Below are 19,302 nucleotides of genomic sequence, written 5' to 3'. Positions count from 1 at the left end.
CTCATGTTCATATTCCTGGCTTGCATCTCAAAATTCTTCTGGTCTTTAACGCATTACCCAGTTCCAAAGTCACTTTCATATGCTTAGCTATTTGCTACAGGTGCACAGCCCTACTTTTTGGTACAAGACTGTGTTAATAAGCTTGGGCTGCCTTAATAAAATACCATAGAATAGGTGGCTAAAACAGCAGAAACTTGTTTTCTCATAATGCTGGAGGCCACAGGTTTACGGTCAGGATACCACGTGGTTGGTTTCTGGTGAGGGCCCTCTTCCTGGTTTACAGAAGACCGCTTTCTCGGTGTGTTCTCACAGCACACAACATGTGTATGTGGAGAAAGAGATTTCCCTTTCTTCCTAGAGTCCCAAGGCTGGTTTAGTGGTATGCCCCTCTTAAAAACCCTCACTTCATCTTACGTACCTCATAGGAGCTCTGCCTCCAGATGATCATGTTGAGTAGTAGAGTTTCAGTGTATGAATTTTCAGAGATGACAGTTCAGTGCATAGGATACTCTCTTTAATCATATTCATTGGAGTACAGAAACCCTCATCATTATATAAAATACATGTATAAAGATATGAATTTGGTGTCAACATACCTTATATACAATCAGAGATATGATAAATTGTTGTATAAAGGTATTAAGAATTGTAATGCAAAAAAAAATAATAAGAGAAAAAAATGTGCTCTATATGTGTAATAAGAATTGTAATGCATTCCGCTGTCATGTATTTAAAAAAATAAAATCAATAAAAATTAACTGATTAATTAAAAAAAAGAAAATCAAAAAGGAAAAGATAGTCTGATCGGTCATTTTTAGAAATAACAGTGGAAAATTGTTGGAAAAGCCAAGGCAATTTCAAACAATTTTAGAAGGACAACTGGAAATTCTAAGTTATGAATCCTAGTAATATTTAAGTGCCACATAATGGAATTGCACCATATAATACAAAATTGTATATTGTTAGTAACTTCCTAGTTTGAGTCATCTGTTCATTGATTTTTGAGGAAGAAATGAATACATCCTATTATAATTAAGGCCTTTGGTTTTTAGAAATATTATTTGATGTAACTTTAAAGTTACATATTTTAGGCACTTAAAACTTGGACTTATTCCTTGACTATTTTATGAGTACCTTATTTTTTTATTTTTTATCCTGTAGCAATCATAGGAAATATATTTTTGGGTCAGAATTCAGAAATTCACCAAAATGTGTGACTTGAATAGTATTATGGCAAGAACATATACCACTTCAATTTTATTTGAAATACTTTTAAAATAATTTTGGGAAAATAATAAATACCTTCTAAACTATATAATTCAGTCAATTTTTGTTTTTTGAAAAAAGAAGTTTCAAGAAAGTTAAAACCATTTATTTGGAAGAAACACTAAAAAATTAAGAAAGGTAGAACAAAATAATAGGTATTCTTTTTAGGAAGGAGGAATGAATAGAGATTGAGCTCATGAAAGATGTGTAATTCTACTATGCTTTCCCTTGAAAAGGGCTACAAAAATATAAGTTTATGCTGCTTATTTATACCTGGCTTTAACTTTGTGTGTCCTTTGCTGATACTGAACTTCTTTTTCTAAATTATTGCTTTCTTCAGTAGTGATATAGGATTTTATTTCTTCATAAACATGTGGGACACTAAGTGACCTTTATAGTTTAGTTTTGGAAAGCTAGTGTTGTATTTATAAAATATGATATTTTATATGCCAGAAAAATTAACTTATGCTAGGAAATAGGTAGGATACGTGGATTTGACAAATTTCTCTTTGACAGGTGAGATTCACTTCCCTGGGATTAGGATCAGCACTGACTACTTTTGAAGCTGGCTGTGTGGCCTTGACAAACAGTTGTCAAAACATTTCTGGTGGGCTCTGGGGAACTGTGGTGAATATTCTTCTGGACCAGTCAGAGTGTAGTATGGTGCGACGTGAGGTATGTCTGTCTTTCCCTTAGAAACCCATTGCAATATTATCTATAAAGCATACTCTACTCACTGTTCAGCAGGGTGAATGGCCTGTAGCCCTTTATGTAGCCTAATGAAAACCCAAATGAAATGACAATGAAGAATAAAAAGGATATTATTAATTTATAGTAAAATTGGAGTTCTTTATTCTGATAAGATCAAAGCAGAATACAGTGTATTTTAATGTGAACTCTTCTGCTTTATTATACTTGAAAAGTGGTTCACAGAAAATAAATTTACTTTTACCTCAGCATATATGGGTCTCTAATGTTTATAAAGCCTTAATCATAATGAAGGGCTGTTGACATAACAGCTTTTTATAGTACGTCATGTAACATAAGAGGAAAATTAAACCCAAGTTCAATTTGTGGTTTTCTTTTTATTGCTGCTCCTATCAAAGTGATGATTAATACAGATAGTTTCAAAACAATAATCAAATAGTTCTTAGAGGCTTATGAAAACAATAGTAGCTCTTCAGTCTACTGTTAGCCAGTGCCCACTTCCAAATTCAGAAGATTAGTTTTCTTGTTAATTGCTTTCATACTTTTAAATGGTAATGCTTACACTTAATGCCTTGTTTGATTTATTAACTTTAGTACTTTTTATTGACTTCCAATGAAGATGGTTGGAAATTTCACTGTTAGAATTTCACTGATATTCCAGTATGATTGTATCAGAGTCTTTCATTAAGTACACACTCTAAGAATTGGGGGTGTAGCTCAGTGGTAAAGTGCTTGCCTAGCGTGCATGAGGCTCTGGGTTTGATTCCTCACACCTGCCCTACCATACACACAACAATCAGTGTTTACATTAATATGATTATTTCATTTGATCATCTTTAGGTCTTAATAGGTTGACTTGGACATTTGTGGTTTATATTTCTAGTTAGCAGGTTTTAATTGAGAGGAGAGTGCATGAGTTCAAAGGGGGACGAGGTGGGATGGGGAGTGGGGGCCTGGATGTTCATTTCTTAAATGCTGCCAGAATAGTTTATTTTATACCAATCTTTTTTTTTTTTTTTTTTTTGTGCTGCATAGAATTGAATTCCAAAGTGGAAAAAAATATATTTCCTGATGAAATAATTTTGTACAGTGTTTGGTCATCACCTAACAAAGTCATTGTTTAATAAATATGGCTTAGTAATTCTTGTGAGGACCCCTACGTATGTTCAGTGGACCAGAAATACATCTTTTGTTATTAAATTACAGTATGTTAGATAATTTCAAAGATGACAACAAGATGGCAGTATTGACTTTTTTTTTTAATGTTTTCAGGCTGCATTTATTCTTCAGAATCTCCTTGTAATTCCTATGCCTATGGAAACTATAAAGGATTATACTTGGCAGGTAGGTGATTTTAGACAGTTACCAAACTAGTAGATGTTCAAGATTAATTAGTGATAAATTTGCAGCCTATGTGAGTAGTTGGCCCTTTATATCTCTGGATTATGCATTCATGGAATCAATCATCCAGGGATTGAAAATATTTGAAAAAAAAATTATAACTGGACTGAACAGGTACAGAATTATTTTCTTATTATTTCCTAAACAATACATTGTAACACCTATTTACAGAACATTTGTATTGTATTAGATATTATAAATAAACTAGAGACAATTTAAAGCATATGACAGTATGTACATTTTGTTATGCAAATACTGTGCTATTTTCTGTAAGGAACTTGAGCATTTGCAGAGTGTGGTGTCCATGGGAATGCAAGAACCAATCTTCTGAGGATACAATGTTCCAGTACTAGTGAAATGTATATAATATAGCAAGGATCTCTTAAATTAGAATGTAGAAATTTCCTTATACTTGATCATATTTAAAAATTCTCCATAGTGTTAAGAATAATTAGAAAAATAATAGCTATAAGATATATACTAGGCACTCTTCTAGAAACTTAGTATATATTAACATTGGACAAACTATTATCCTCATTTTACTGGCTTAGAAGCTTTAGCACAGAGGGTTTATGTGGCTTGCCTAAAGTCACAAAGCTAGGCACTGATACACCTTTGCTGCTTTGAGTACAGGCTTGTGTCTTCTTACCCATTTACTATTTTGCTTCTCAAATTTAACAATAATAAATAAATTTATTTATAGTTCAGTATATATTGATGTTAACATTTTTTCCAAACTAGCACACGGTTGGGATTATAATTAATCTTTTTTTTGATAATACTAGATTGATTTTTAAATTTTATGTTCTGAATATCAAGTCATAAATAGTTGCCTGTTTTTTTATAGCCTGTGATTTGTAGATAATTCAGAGTACTCTCATTGTGGTGGTAAGATGTGGTCCTTATCCTTTTTTTAAAAAAAATTTATGTTTATTTAGTTGTTGATAGACCTTTATTTTATTTATTTATATGCAGTGCTGAGAATTGAACCCAGTGCCTCACACATGCCGGGCAAGTGTGCGCTACTCCTGAGCCATAGCCCTTGGTTCTTATCCTTTTAACTGCCCACATGTCTTCATCCTGTCAGTGTGTTATTTATCATAGTGTTATTCAGTACTCCTCAGGGTACTATGCAAATCTAAGGTTTCTTTTTATATTTTCATTAGAACCTATGCTTACAGAGGTTACTGGATCGAACTGAGCTGCAGGACAGAGCTTGGCTAGGACTAAAGCATAACTGAGGGGCCATCAGGGCAGATTGCATTTAACTCCAAGCAGGTTTACCTCTGGTCTCAGCCACCCGTTCCCTCTGCCAGCTCTACATCCCAGGCCACCTTTCCACTGGTGCCTCATGATTTGCTTAACATTGCCTTCTGACAACGGTTGCTCTTCACAGTCTGTGTTGTCATAAAACCATAAGAGACAGTGAAAGGAATATATAGTGTAGTAGTTTAGGTGTCTACATTTCAAAATGTTATTCTTTTTTGACCCAATTCCAAATCATCTCTACTTTCATCATTAAGCTAGTGACAATTGTATATTGTAAGCTTGGTGATGTACTGGCAGTGAATTTATATTCTTGAAATATGTATAATCTAGTAAGAGCAGTAAGATTTCTGGGTTATATTAGAGTAACGTGTAGAAATTCATAGTTTTCTATTATAAGATAAATGATAGTTTCTATTTGTCACTGAAGACACATTTGCTGCAGTTCATTGGATTTGTCATCATTTTCTTATAAAAATTTGAAAAGCAATCATGAAATTAATCTGGAAAAATAAGAGACCCAGAATAGCTAAAGCAATTCTAAGCAGGAAGAGTGAAACAGGTGGTATAGTGATACCAGACCTTAAACTATAATACAGAGCAATAGTAACAAAAACAGCATGGTACTGGCACCAAAACAGGCTGATAGACCAATGGTACAGAATAGAGGACACAGAGACCAACCCACAAAATTACAACTACCTTATATTAGACAAAAGTGCCAAAAGCATGCACTGGAGAAAGGATAGCATCTTCAACAAATGGTGTTGGGAAAACTGGAAATCCATATGCAACAAAATGAAATTGAATCCCTTTCTCTCACCATGCACAAAAGTTAACTCAAAATGGATCAAGGCTCTATGGATTAAACCAGAGACTCTGCGTCTAATAGAAGAAAAAATAGGCCCTAATCTCCATCACGTGGGGCTAGGCCCCTACTTCCTTAATAAGACGCCTATAGCACAAAAATTAAAACCAAGAATCAACAAATGGGATGGATTCAAGCTAAAATTTTTTTTTTCTCAGCAAAAGAAATAATATGTGAGGTGAATAGGGAGCCTACATCCTGGGAACAAATTTTTACCCCTCACACATCAGAGAGCTCTAATCTCCAGGATATATAAAGAGGTCAACAAGATAAGCACCCCAAAAAACCCCAAATAATCCAATCAATAAATGGGCCAAGGACCTGAATAGACACTTCTCAGTGGAGGACATACGATCAATCAACAAATATAGGAAAAAACGCTCATCATCTCTAGCAATCAGAGAAATGCAAATTAAAACTACTCTAAGATACCATCTCACTCCAGTAAGAGTGGCAGCCATGATGAAGACAGACAACAAGTCCTGGCGAGGATATGGGGAAAAAGGCACACTCATACACTGCTGGTGGGACTGCAAATTGGTGTAGCCAATTTGGAAAGCAGTATGGAGATTCCTTGGAAAACTGGGAATGGAACCACCATTTGACCCAGCTATTCCTCTTCTCGTACTATACCCAAAGGACCTAAAAACAGCATATTACAGGGACATAGCCACCACAATTCACAATAGCTAAACTGTGGAGCCAACCTAGATGTCCTTCAGTGGATGAATGGTTTAAAAAAAAATGTGGCATTTATACACAATGGAATATTACTCAGCAATAAAAAAGAATAAGATCATGGCATTTGCAGGGAAATGGGTGGCATTAGAGAAGATTATGCTAAGTGAAGTTAGCCAATCTCAAACAAACAAATGCCGAATTTCTTCTCTGATATAAGGGAGGTGACTCAAAATGGGGTTGGGAGGGAGAGCAAGGGAGAAAGATTACCTCTAGATTGGGAATAGGGGTGGGAGGGAAAGGGAGGGCGAAGGGGAATAGCATGGATGGTGAAAGGAGACCCTCATCATTATACAAAATACATGTATGAAGATGTGCATTTGGTGTCAACATACCTTATCAGAGATGTGATAAAAATGGTATATTAAAATTGTAATGCAAAAATAAATGTAAAAAAACTAAAAATTAAAAAAGAATAAAGGGGATCAATAAATGGAAAATAAAAAAAAATTGAAAATGGAACTTAAGCAAGCTGTAGAGTCCTTTGCCTTGTCCAAATTGACTAAAATCTAAAAAGTTTGAGAGCTAGTCCAATGCCAACTGGAACTTCAGGAAACTTTGCTAGTCTTAAGCAAAATTAGAAAAATAAAGACAGTCTTATGTGCTTTTAAAAATAAACTCAGATTTTCTCTGTCTTTTAAAACTCTGTTTTTATTATCTTTTGATTTTATGTGTTCTCACTAAGCCCTGTAAATAGTTGGTAACCTAATACTAGTCCCTAATATTAAAAAATGTAGTGGTGTGCTTAAAATCCCAAGTGGAAAGAAATAGTTGCTTTCAAAAAGGGGAAAATAGTCTTGAAATATATATGATGGAGTTGTGTAGTCTCAGAGAATTTATAACCTTTCCAAGTTTTTAGAGTCAGAGAGAAGGAGACATGTGCCCATCCAGTATGCTAAAATTAGAAGTCACTGGTAAAATTATGAATAATAACTTATTCAAAGAATTGTTTTATTGGTGTACCTTCCTCATTATCTTAGAGGACACAGCATGAAGTAGCATGTGGAGGAGCCATGTTAAGGATTTATTTTGTTTGAGGTAGCTGTTTGATTTTTAACAAATAAAACTTGTTCTGCTGTGTAATTTGTTGAGATGCTTGCAGTCTAAATTGCTGACTTCTGATACTCTAGTTCTGCTTGGCCTTCTGGAGCAGCCTCGGCATGAGCACCACCCACCCTGGCCCTGCCAGCATGAACTCCTATTTCACGTCAATATCTGGAATTGTAATGCTTCTGAGTAATAATAAGACACATATAATTATGAATCATTTGGGTTTGCCTTTTATTGTTAGATGCTGGAAAGTTTAGAACCCCCAAATATAGCTCTTCTGGTATATACTTTTTTTAAGCTTTATGTCTGTTTTCACTTTTTTTTTTTTTAAATCACCCACTTTCTTTTTTTCTTTCAACCTTGCTCCACGTCTACCATTATTGCTAAAATTGACCTTTTCCTGTAATGAGGCTTAAATCTTCTGGAAAAAAGTAAAGATTAAATACAACAATTTTTTTTTTTTTTTTTTTTTTTGGTACCAGGGATTGAATCCAGGGGCACTTAACCACTGATCCACATTGCCAGCCCTTAAAAAAAAAAAAAATTCTGTTTTGAGACAGGGTCTTGCTAACTTGCTGAGGCTGGCTTCAAATCTGTGATCCTCATGCCTCAGCCACCTGAGTCACTGGGATTTCAGGTGTGTACCCCTATGCCTGACTTAATTTTTTAATTTTAAAAAGTTTTTTTTAAAAAAATAATTTTCCTAACCTCTCTCATCCATTTTAATCTTCCTCTCAGGAAGATACTAGCAATTAATGTTTTTGCCATTGAATTAGTTTCTTTTCCAAATATTAGCTTTATTCTCTTTCCATATTTCTGACCATTTACTTTAATCTTCTTAAGTAGAATGTTTCTGAACATTAGGTCCATAGTTTATGTGGTGTGTGTGTGTGTGTGTGTGTGTGTGTGTGTGTGTGTGTCACACCCGGGATTGAGCTCAGGGCCTTGCACTTGCTAGATGAGTGTTCTACTACTAAGCTGCTAGATAGAAGCTCTTTTTAAATTTTGTTTTGAGACAGAGTCTCACTAAGTTGCCCAGTCTGGCCTCAAACTTAAAATTCTCCTTCCTCAGCCTCTCAAGTAGCTGGGGTTGCAAGTGTGCACCACCACACCTGGCTTAAGTTTTATATTTAAGAAAATGTTTCTCTCAGCTCCCACCATGGAGAAGACGATAGATGTTCCGTTAGTCTTTGTTGATTTATCAAAGTATGTGAAGCATTCAACTTACCTTATTGGTCTGAAGTAAGTAAAGTCATGAATAGAATCTTAGTTTTGTAGTATAGTTTTCCATGGAAATGGAGACATACTAGAGGCAGAGTAGTCACAAGAGGAGGAGCAGATGAAGAGCTTATTTTCAGCATAGCTTCCCTCAGCACACAGTGGGCCCACACACCAGGCTCCTGCAGGGTGTGAGATCCTGATTCTAGGTCCATCAGTCCCTGGTGCATTACAGCTCTCTCACACTCAGGGCACTGCTTTTTAAGAAGGGTGTTTGTAAATACTGGCCTGGTTCTTGGGTCAAACTCGGCCTCCTCAAGGCTGAATTTCTCTTTCCGAAGGTGAGAAAACGGGGTCAGTTTACAAGTGATGCGGAACTGAATTGTGGCTCCCAGCTATCTGGTATTCTGTAAACTAGTAAACTAGTTTCCCACAGTCTGACTGGGAGTTAGTACTCCTGAATATGAATGGTTCTGTTGCTGGGTTTAATTTGAAGAGCAACGTTACAAATCCCCACAATTTTAACAACCAGCTTTGGAGTCTGTTATAATAAATCTGTTGGTCTGTGCAGTTTGTTTGAGTTTATATCTATAAATATTTGTCAAATGCCTAAATGTTGGGGATTCACAGATTATCAGATTTAGTGCTCTGAAGTCTGTGACCTACAAGGGAGGATAGACACATATCTAGGAAACATTATATAGTTTCTTACATAAGTAATATTAATTATTGGCAGCTTATGCATAATTTTTGTAATATTAAAAGTTTTTTTTCCAATTGAAAATAATTCCCTTTCTTCCCGACCTATTACTTCCTTCACTCATTTACAGCAGTGTAAACTCAAGGGCACTCAGTTTGTTTCATTCATTATGATCTATTTCTGTCCATGTTTGGATGATCAGATTGTTCTAGTTTATGGAGGGAGAGTCTCTGGATAGACTACTGAATTCTTTAATTTCACATTTAAATTTGAAATTAATTTTAGGCACTTAAGTAACACAATGGGTTATTGGTTCAAATAAATGCATTTGTTCCTGCTTTTGTTTCTTTCCACAATTTGTAATTAAGACTTTGAATTGGCAGTTTTGCTTTATTTAAAAAAAAATCTTTATTGTGAAAAAATTATGTTTATAGAAAAGTTGCAGAAACAGTACAATTTTCATATACTTTTCACCCAGATCCCCCAAATGTTATTTTATCACATTTGCTTTAACTATATTACCTGTCTTTTTTCTAAACTACTGGAGAATCATAGAATACTTCATTTTCCCTAAATCTTAAAGTATGACTTTCATAAAAAAAAAAAGAATATTGTTTTACACGAGCATACTAATAATTACTGAAATTAGGAAATTACTCAAGTTTTCCCATGACTTTCCTTTTAATAAAATATCCAATCTAGGATCCATTTCAGGAATACATATTATATAATAGTTGTCATTTCTATTTAGTGACTTTCATCTGGAATCTTGTCTAGATCATCAATATTTATAACCTTAGCATTTTTAAAGAGTGCATACCATTTAGTTTTTGTAATACCTATTATTAGATTTGTCTGTTTTCGAATGATTAGATTTAGGTTATGCATTTTTGGCAGAAAAACCACAGAAGTGATATATACTTCTCAGTGCATCATATCAGGAGAGATATCTTTTTTCCATTATTGGTAATGTTAAATTGATTTCATGGTTAAGATAAAGTCTATTTTCTTCATTTTTCCCCCCTTTTTTAAGAAGGTACTTTGAGACTGTAAATATGTTTCTAAACTTTAACTAGTTACAGCTTCCATTCAAAATTCCATTCAAAATTCTTGTCCAAGGCAATTATGGTTGCCAAATGTTTTTCTAATTGTATTATACCTTTCTGCATTTATTATGTTCTACTGTAAGGAAGAATTAATTCCCTTTCTTCCCAACCTGTTACTTCCTTCACTCATTTAAGCAGTGTAAACTCAAGGGCACTCAGTTTGTTTCATTCATTATGATCTATTTCTGTCCATGTTTGGATGATCAGATTGTTCTAGTTTATGGAAGGAGAGTCTCTGGATAGACTCTTGAATTTTTTTGGCATGTCTTTTTTGCCAGTTTTTAGTATTTCCTACTTTCTAGTACATCAAGGTGTGCTAGACTCCCCGAGCCCCATCATAAAATGAGATATTTGCTCTTAGGGCTTTGATTTCTTTTTATAGGGAAATCTAACTCTGTCATCTGGATATGCTCATTGTTCCTGGGTTGTCAGTGCCTCTGCTCTCAGGACTGTCTGTTTGTGTGTGTCTTTATGTGCACGTGTTTTGGATAGGTAGTACACTCTTTTATCATTATGGTATATATTATTTACACATTTGATGTGATTAATATGCAAATTTTTAATTTGTTCTCTTTCTCTCTTTTTTGGTACCAGGGATTGGACTCAAGGGCACTCAACCACTGAGCCACATCCCCAGGCCTATTTTTTATTTTAGAGACAGGGTCTCACTGAGTTGCTTAGGGCCTTGCTAATTTGCTGAGGCTGGCTTGAACTTATGATCTTCCTTCCTCAGCCTCCTGAGCCACTGGGATTATAGGCATGCACCACTGCACTTGGCTTTTAATGTGTTTTGAAGCATCATGAGTATTAATTTTACAAAACTATAATTCTTTGGTAAAGTGAGATCTTTTTAATAGTGTTCATAATTTATATGTGATTAGGAGTGCTAATGTTTTTAGGATCATTTTTATAGTCTTTGAGGTATATCACTTTTTATTTATTATCAAAAATAATACATATTTCTTCTTGGAAATATTGTCTGTTGTTTTTAAATGTAATTCTTAACTTTGGTTATAGTTCCTTTTTTTTTTTTTTTAAAGGGACGTGGGGAGAGAGAGAGAGAATCTTATTTGTAGATGGACACAACACAATGCCTTTATTTTTATGTGGTGCTGAGAATCGAACCGGGGTTCCACCCGTGCTAAGCGAGTTCTACCGCTGAGCCACAATCCCAGCCCAATAGTTCCTTTTTAATAATAGCTAATGAGTATATAGTAAAGTGACCCTAGGAGTAAAAATATGCTTTAAAATTAATATTCTAGTTTATTTTCTTCAGAACAATACTTTGGAGGTTTCTATGCTATAGTTAACTTATAGGGTTTTTTTGGTAAATGTATTTGTAATTGGAGTCTGGTGACTTTTGTTTTCTTTCTTCACATACTGGTCTTCTCAGCTGTCCTTTGTGATTCAGCACATAATCTGGTAGCTTCAGAATTCACCTGAGGGCAAGGCTGTAAGGGGTATAGACATCTTGAGATAGAACAACTAGATGGTGCTGCTTTTCTCACTCTGCCAGAAGGCAGCCCCATCCATTACTGATGGTGATTTCATGCTGCTCTATGGACCACAGCCTAGTCGTGCATGAAAGCCTTCATTGTTCTGGCCCTCATACCATTAGTCATTTATAGAAAGCCTAAGTTGTGCCATCTTAGGACATATGCTGACCTTGGCTCCATTGCTAGGAGTAAAGATCTGTTGATAATATGTCATCGCAGAGAAAGGAAGCCTTGGCATGCAGAGAATAGGGAATCAACTTAATGCATAGCAAAAATAAGTCAAATAAAAAATAGATAATAGTTATGTAAATATCCCAGTTCATTTGGTTTTCTTTTGAGAAGTTAAAAATATTTGGAATGCACTAATTGTTTGAATTGTTTAGCAGAAATTGTTTTTTCAAGTAATAAATGTATGTCATTACAAGAACTGGTCGAACTTATAATGAAATGAAGTATGCCTCTCCATTAACTGAAACAGGTTTACCTCTGATTTTTATTCTTCAGAGAGTTACTCCTATTTATTCCATCACTACTCTGATGAATAAGGATTTAGTTCATTTATGTAATGTATTCTTATTACTGTTCTTAGATTCTCCAGTGGTCACCCTTGCTGTTGATGATTTCATCATTGTGAGAAACATGCTCACCTGTCCAAACCCAAAGAATGGACTGAAAGACTAAAGGTATAGAGAAAGTGAGGCTTTTAATCATGGATTTTAATCTTGTCTGGATGAGCAGGCACACCTAGAGCAGTTACAATCAGCATTTTATTCCCCAGAAGTGCAAGGTCCCTCCCCTGGTTCCTCATTGGCTGAGTACTATGGGTACCCAGGGTCTTGCACATGCCAGTGTTCTTCCCAAACATTGCCAAGGTTTTACTGTCTCCTGTTGGGTTATTTAAAGAAATGTATCTTTAGTTGTCCCCACTTCCCTTTGTTCTCTTGTGGTGGGAAGACCTTCTCAGGCTGAGTGCATTTTAGAACAGACATGCATGCATACATACATAGTTGGTTAGGCCAGCCCTTTCCCCCTACCTCCTGTTAATCAAGGGGCTATGAATTGACCAGTTCACACTCTGGTATTAACTGCTTTTATTGTCCCCTCCAGCTGCCTCTCTTACATCCCAAGTAGTTTTATATTTAAGGCTAAATACTGTATGCTGAAAGTGGACCAGTGGACTTTCTGATTTCCACAATTAGCCATGCCTCCTGTCTCTTGGCCCCCATATTGTACATGTGGCTAGGTTGTTATCTGTTCGTTGGTCTCCTCTCTGACTTCTAATGCTAATCTTTGCTAGTTTTTTTTTTTTTTTTTTACTTTTGCTTTATGAAGACTGATTATGTTTGCATCTTTCCTGAATTTGTGTCAGTTGATTCTAAAAACTGAAGATCAGTAATTCATTGCAGAGCCATTTAGTCATTTGTAGTCACATTTCTTTATCTCTGCTTCCAGGACTGACCCATGTAATACTCAGAGGAAAATCCCCTGGTATTCATAAACATGTAATACGTACATATATACAAATAGTGTGTGTGTAATTTTAAAAATTAATTTGGGAGATTTTCTTTCCCTTGGAATTTCTGTTATTTTTTCTTGCATTGTGAGTCCCTATCATATCTCAGGTTTTACTTAACTCTTAATCATCTTTTCCCTTCATTTAGAGCCTCTTTTTCTTAGTAATTTTCCTCAAAATGATCATACATGCTGGCTAGTAACAAGCATGTTAGAGTTAAGCTGTATGAAATCTTGCAAAATTAAAAATGTCTTTAAATTGTACTGAATTGATAATGTGGCTAGTTAGCAGATACTAGGTGGAAAGGCCCAGCTCCTGCACGTTTCCCCACTGTCTTCTGGTATCCAGTGCTATTGACAAGAAGTCAGTTCCAGGACAATTCTTTTTTCTTCTTTGTGGCTAATCTTTTATTTGGCATCCTCTCTTTATTCATGGTATTCTAGAGTTTTATGATTATGTGTTGTTTTTTCATTTCTCTTGAAATTTATGCTTAATTTATGCTCCTTAATTTTAAGTCTTAGGTTTTCCATATCATTTTGACATTTTTTTTTTCATATTTCTTTAAAAATGATTTTCCCCTTTCTTATGCCCACTACCCCCTTTCTGGAAATCTTACGAATCCCATAGGTCTCCTGAGCTGATTTTCTCTTTCTCCTTATCTTGTACCGTTCTCTTAGTGATTTTTGCACTGCTTTCTGGGATATGAATTCTTTTTTACACAGCTGAATTAGTTTAGATTTTATTTTATATCTATTATTATGGCTTCTTTTCCTATCTTTGTTTTCTCAATCTGTTTTTTTTTTTCTCTTTTATATTAGGAAGAAAGAACAGAGAAAATTTAAATTTTTAAATTTTGAATTTTAATTTTTAAATTTTAAATTTTGAATTTTTAAAATTTATTAATTGAGAGATAAATATATTTGGGGTAATTAGATTACCACTGGTAATTTTACAGTTTGGTAAATAACAAGAATTCTCATAGTGTATTTCCTGTAGTACTTCTCACTTATTTTGAAAATGCTTACAACACAAAAAGGTTGGGTCTCAGAAGATAGTGGGTTTTTGTAACTCATGCCTTCCCAGCAGATGGTACAATGGTCTGGACCTCAGCAGATGGAAGAGCTGTTCAGGAGCTACAAATACTCAGGTGTTGTCTTCTTTCAAGATTTAAGTGATTGGCGCACTCCTTTACCTATTTTGATTAACCCTTTGTGAATTTAGGGCTATGGTGTAACTGGTACAGGATGCAATGATGTATATACTATTTTGCAAACTAAAATTTTTTGCAGGGGCGTACTGGGGATTGAACTCAGGGGTACTCAACCACTGAGCTACATCCCCAGCCCTTCTCGTATTTTATTTAGAGATAGGATCTCACTGAGGTGCTTAGTGCCTCGCTTTTCTGAGGCTGGCTTTGAACTCATGATCCTTCTGCCTCAGCCTTCTTAGTTGCTGGGATTACAGGTATGTGCCACTGCGCCCAGCAACAAAACTAAATTTTGAATACTTTTATGTAATGTGTATAACAACTCAAAATTATTCTGGTCATCATATAATGTATTTAGAAAAATACAGTTTTTGTTCCACTTTATTTAAAAATTTTATTTTGTTTGTTGAGTTTGGGTAGTTGTAGTTAAGCTGGTCAGTTAGTGTTATTATGTCCCCTATCCCACCCATTGGGGGTTAAACTCAGGGCCTTGAACTTGTTAACTAAGTGCTCTATCAGTGAGATATACCCCTAGCCCAACCTAGCTAGACTGTAATTCTCATCTTGGCTATTAATTCATTCCTTGAATTAGTGTAATGAAGGTTCTAATTGGTGATTTTAAGAAGCTATTGCATGTCTTTTGTGTGACATATTTTATACATTTAAGAATAACTCACTTAAAGGGTAGAACATTTTGAAACTATGTATGTCAAGGTTGGCTGTAAGGTTGTGGATGAATACTTTACCCTAGAAAATTAAGGTAATGTGTGAGAGGACACTTTTTTGGTAACATAGGCCTTGGTTAATAATGAGAGTGTCCTGACTCTCTATATATTCTCCTGCTTTATCTGCTTCTTCTAGACCTCTAAATTTATATGAACACTATCATGTGCTAACTGTTCATTAGTCTTACTTCTTTTCTCTCTTCTTTTTGCAGTTCTGGGGATAGAACCCAGGTTCTTGTACATGCCAGGCAAGCATTCTACCACTGAGCTATAACCAAAGCGCTGTTAGTCTTACTTCTCATTTAAGTTGCACTATTTGTAGAGAATAAACTCAGTGATGAATAGATTTATTACAGTTAACAATAACAACTTCATAATCATAAAAGGTATTCAATATTGAAAAGGTTAATTGTAATGATAATACTTCAACAAGAAATGTTAGAGGAAATTGTTAACATTGTTAGTGTTGCTATGCCTATAACTGGTGAGTTACAATGTTTCTGAATAGTATTGACACCCTCTCCCCTGTTGTTAGGAGAGGTGTGAAAAGACACATATAAATATGTCTTATGGTTAAGGGTAAATAAACTTTGAGAGTGTTTTGACCATACTTTCCTTCTTGTTGGCATTTAGATTTCTATTTTTCCCTTTCTCCCAGGGTATATTTAAAAAAAAATCTTAACTTTAACATTTTCCAGAAAATAGAAATATTTTTAAACTAGTGATTGGTGGTATTGTCAACTTTAAACGAATCCTCTAAGATTGATCTTTATCAATGGATATTGTAGGAAAATTTAGTGAGTAGCAGTGCAAAAGCTATTGGAACAAAAGTTCAAAGAGATAAAATTTTGTAACAGTGGATTCTTTTCAGGTGGCAGGTGTGTATACGTGTGTGTACGCGTGCACGTGCATGGGTGTGTGTGTGTGTGTGTGTGTGCATCATTGTGTGTTTTTTCCTCATGTGGGTTTATTCAGTGGAAAGTAATATGGCAAGCAGATTTTAACATAGATATTGATGAATTTTTAAATTTTATCTTATTTGTTTGATAGATACAAAAATGTTTTTGTACATAATTATTTGGACTGCATTATTTTGGATATTTTAATAATTTTTTTACTATTGTCTGTAAGTTGAAAAGTACTACTTTTATTGTGTTTGTTGCTTAAGTATGTAATTACCTGGGTAAAGCTTTCCAGAGACGCAATTTGAATGATGTGGCTTGTCAAGAGATACAGTAGATGAACCTGCTGTCTTCAGATGGGGGCGTAGGCAATGCAGACTACAGTGTTAGGAAGTGCTTTCTTTCCTCTAGGTTCGGCTGCAGTGATCATGGAAAGGGTGTGGTAGCATTTGGTAGCACCCATTTGTTTCAAGCAGAGACAGTAGATCTTTTTGAAGAAACTGTGCGATAAGTTAGTGTCTTTCTCTTTTCTCCCTCTTTTCCTACAGGGCCCTTGTGTTCATGATGAGGACTCTGGCCTATCACTCATAGGAAAACCTGCCCTTCAGGCTCTTTTATATCACTGCCATTTTTATGAACATTTGAATCAGATGGTGAAACACTGTTACCTAGGACTGTATAGGTTTGATTTGAACTCTTCTGCTTTTGTAATTTCAGAAGGCAGAGATTCAAATGGTAAGTAGAATATCTTTATATTTTACTTTTACAAAATGCAACTATTTAAAAAGATGTTCGAACCACGTGTGTTTGTTAAAAATCACTTGGAAAAATAATAAAAACTACATGGAAGATATTTAATTTAAATGGAAGATAACCTTATATTCTATATATTCCCTTGTATTATACATTATCACCTCCAGTCCTAATACCCAGAGGGTACCCTTGTAATGTTGGAATACATTTTTTCCAGTCTTCTTTCTCCGTGTAGCTTCTGTCTGTTTTACAGAATCATGTTCAGGTTTTTTGTGCATTTTTGTATTCCCTTCTTTCACTAAACATTGCTCAAGAATTTTTCTGTTATGAATTCTTCATGGAAGCCATTTTTGATACCTTACTGTTTCACAAGTTTGTTTCATGCTTTTCAGTGAACTTTTATAGTTTTTTTCCTCTATTCATATTTCTTAAACTTTTTTGGAACACTCATTCCTTGGCAGATTATGATCCTTTTACCCTTCTTGTGAATGACATCTTTTCCTACTAAATTTTTAAATTTGTTTTGCTAATGGTTTGAAAAAGCTGTTTATTTTTGGTATATTACTCATTTATCAAAATATATTGTTGAAATATTTTTGGTTCTTTATGTAGATGCTCTTGGATTTTCTAATAGGTATTAGAACATATAAATAATTGTATCTCATAAAAACAAATAGTTTAAAAAAATTGCCTTGTATTTTTAAGTTAATTTTTAAAAGCAATTTTTTTAGAATCTTGACATAATTTTACACTTACAGAGAAGGTTAAAGCATTCTACAAATTTTCCCCAAAGTTAACATTAGTATTTACTTCCTACTTCATGTGTATTTGTGAATATAAGTAATATTTGTTTACATGCATGTATATAAGTGTTTTTTTTCTGCACCATTTAAAAGTAGGTTGCAGACATGAAGTTTTTTTATTCCCAAATACTTAATTGTGAATTTATAGTTCACTTTCCTGTTCACTCCCTAGAGGAATCTAGAAGAAAGTAGATATTTGATAAAGTTTTTGAACATTCTGAATAAATGTTCCTATTAGGAAAGTGACTTGTTTAGATTTTTCCAGATCTTTGTTACTCAGATCATGGCTCTTGAACCAAGTGTCTTGTAACCTGTTAGAAATGCACATGCGTAGCCTCCATGCTGGCTTAGGGTGTTAGACTTTCTGGGACTAGGATTCAGGAAACTGCTTTAACAAGCTCATGATGATTCTTGCACATTAAAAGCCTTTCTCTGTAGACCTTGGTTGGTTTCCAGAGATGAGTATTTTTCCTATTATTGCAGTACCTAGGAGAGTGTCCATGTTAACAACTTTCTTGTTGTCACAGGTTTGGATGACTCATTTAAGTTTTGGAGGGCTCCATCAAGAATGTCCAGTCAAGATCATGATCCAAGTTCTCTCTCCACCACAGAAACAATGGTACTTGCAAAGAATGTATGAGTACTTACTTAGTTTTAATCTCTGAAAAATAATGATGAGATAAGAACAGATATAGACTATAAGGTTATGATTATAGTAGATATGAGTTTTTATGAAGTGTTCTCTGTGCAGAATTCTGCTTTTTTTTTTTTACTTAGATTATTGCATTTAACCTATCACCAGTCATACATGGTAGATTCTTTTGTGCTTTTCTATATAAGCAGGTCACTCAGAAGTTAAGTAACTCTGTGATCAATTGTGCCAAAAGTAGCAGAGATAGAACTTCAAGTTAGGTTTGCTTGCTTCCAATTATAGTTGCACTAATATCCTTTTAGTTGAGAGTTTTTTATTCCTCTTTTCTACCTTTTTTCAGAGAATCAATAGCATAAAAACTGAAAATATTTAGCTTTAATAATAGAAGAAAAAAGCCTCTATGTGATTAAAAATAATTATCCTGAAACCTCACTTAAAGGCAAAGCATCATGATAAAGTTTACCCATTCAAATAATTCCAGTGTGGTATGAATGATTTAAAATACATCCTAAAACTCGAATCACATAGAAACTTCTCTAGATTATCTGAACTACCTGAAATGTATGTAAGCTAGCTTACCACCTGTCTGCCCTCAGCTTTCATTCGTGCTTGAGTTGCTCTGTGCCTAATGATTCACACTAGCTTTCTCTTCGTTACAGGGGTACATAATCATTCTTCTCAATGGAAAAACATGTTTAATTTTAAAGTGTTTTGGATAGAGGACGTATCAGATATTAAACTGATAAGAACAGATACTACACATGATCTTAGCCAAAAGGCCGAGAAGAGGGAAGGGGAGGGGGGATAGTAGGGGATAGGAAAGGTAGCAGAATACAACAGTCACTAATATGGTATTATGTAAAAATGTGGATGTGTAACCAATGTGATTCTGCAACTTGTATTTGGGGTAAAAAATGGGAGTTCATAACC

At 34.6% G+C, this 19,302-nt stretch overlaps 1 protein-coding gene and 1 pseudogene across 7 annotated transcripts in view; one reads left to right on the top strand and one right to left on the bottom strand.

The window, feature by feature from the left end:
• Positions 1-19,302, top strand: part of Rttn (rotatin) — a 158,558-nt gene that overhangs the window by 88,364 nt on the left and 50,892 nt on the right. For all 7 annotated transcript variants that reach the window (XM_046448652.2, XM_046448649.2, XM_046448650.2 and 4 more), the window contains 4 exons: positions 1,783-1,941; positions 3,247-3,318; positions 16,713-16,899; positions 18,248-18,339. In XM_046448652.2, coding sequence (XP_046304608.1) covers positions 1,783-1,941; positions 3,247-3,318; positions 16,713-16,899; positions 18,248-18,339 — 510 coding nt within the window. The remainder of the gene's footprint in view (positions 1-1,782; positions 1,942-3,246; positions 3,319-16,712; positions 16,900-18,247; positions 18,340-19,302) is intronic.
• LOC124095497 (U2 spliceosomal RNA) lies at positions 19,040-19,163 on the bottom strand (annotated as a pseudogene).

This window comes from Marmota monax, unplaced genomic scaffold, assembly GCF_021218885.2.
Source record: "Marmota monax isolate L192 unplaced genomic scaffold, Marmota_monax_Labrador192_F-V1.1 WCK01_AAM20220418_F8-fsc00060, whole genome shotgun sequence".
Taxonomy (NCBI): domain Eukaryota; kingdom Metazoa; phylum Chordata; class Mammalia; order Rodentia; family Sciuridae; genus Marmota; species Marmota monax.
The sequence above is the reverse complement of the archived record's forward strand: the minus strand, read 5'-3'. Positions and strand labels throughout refer to the sequence as shown.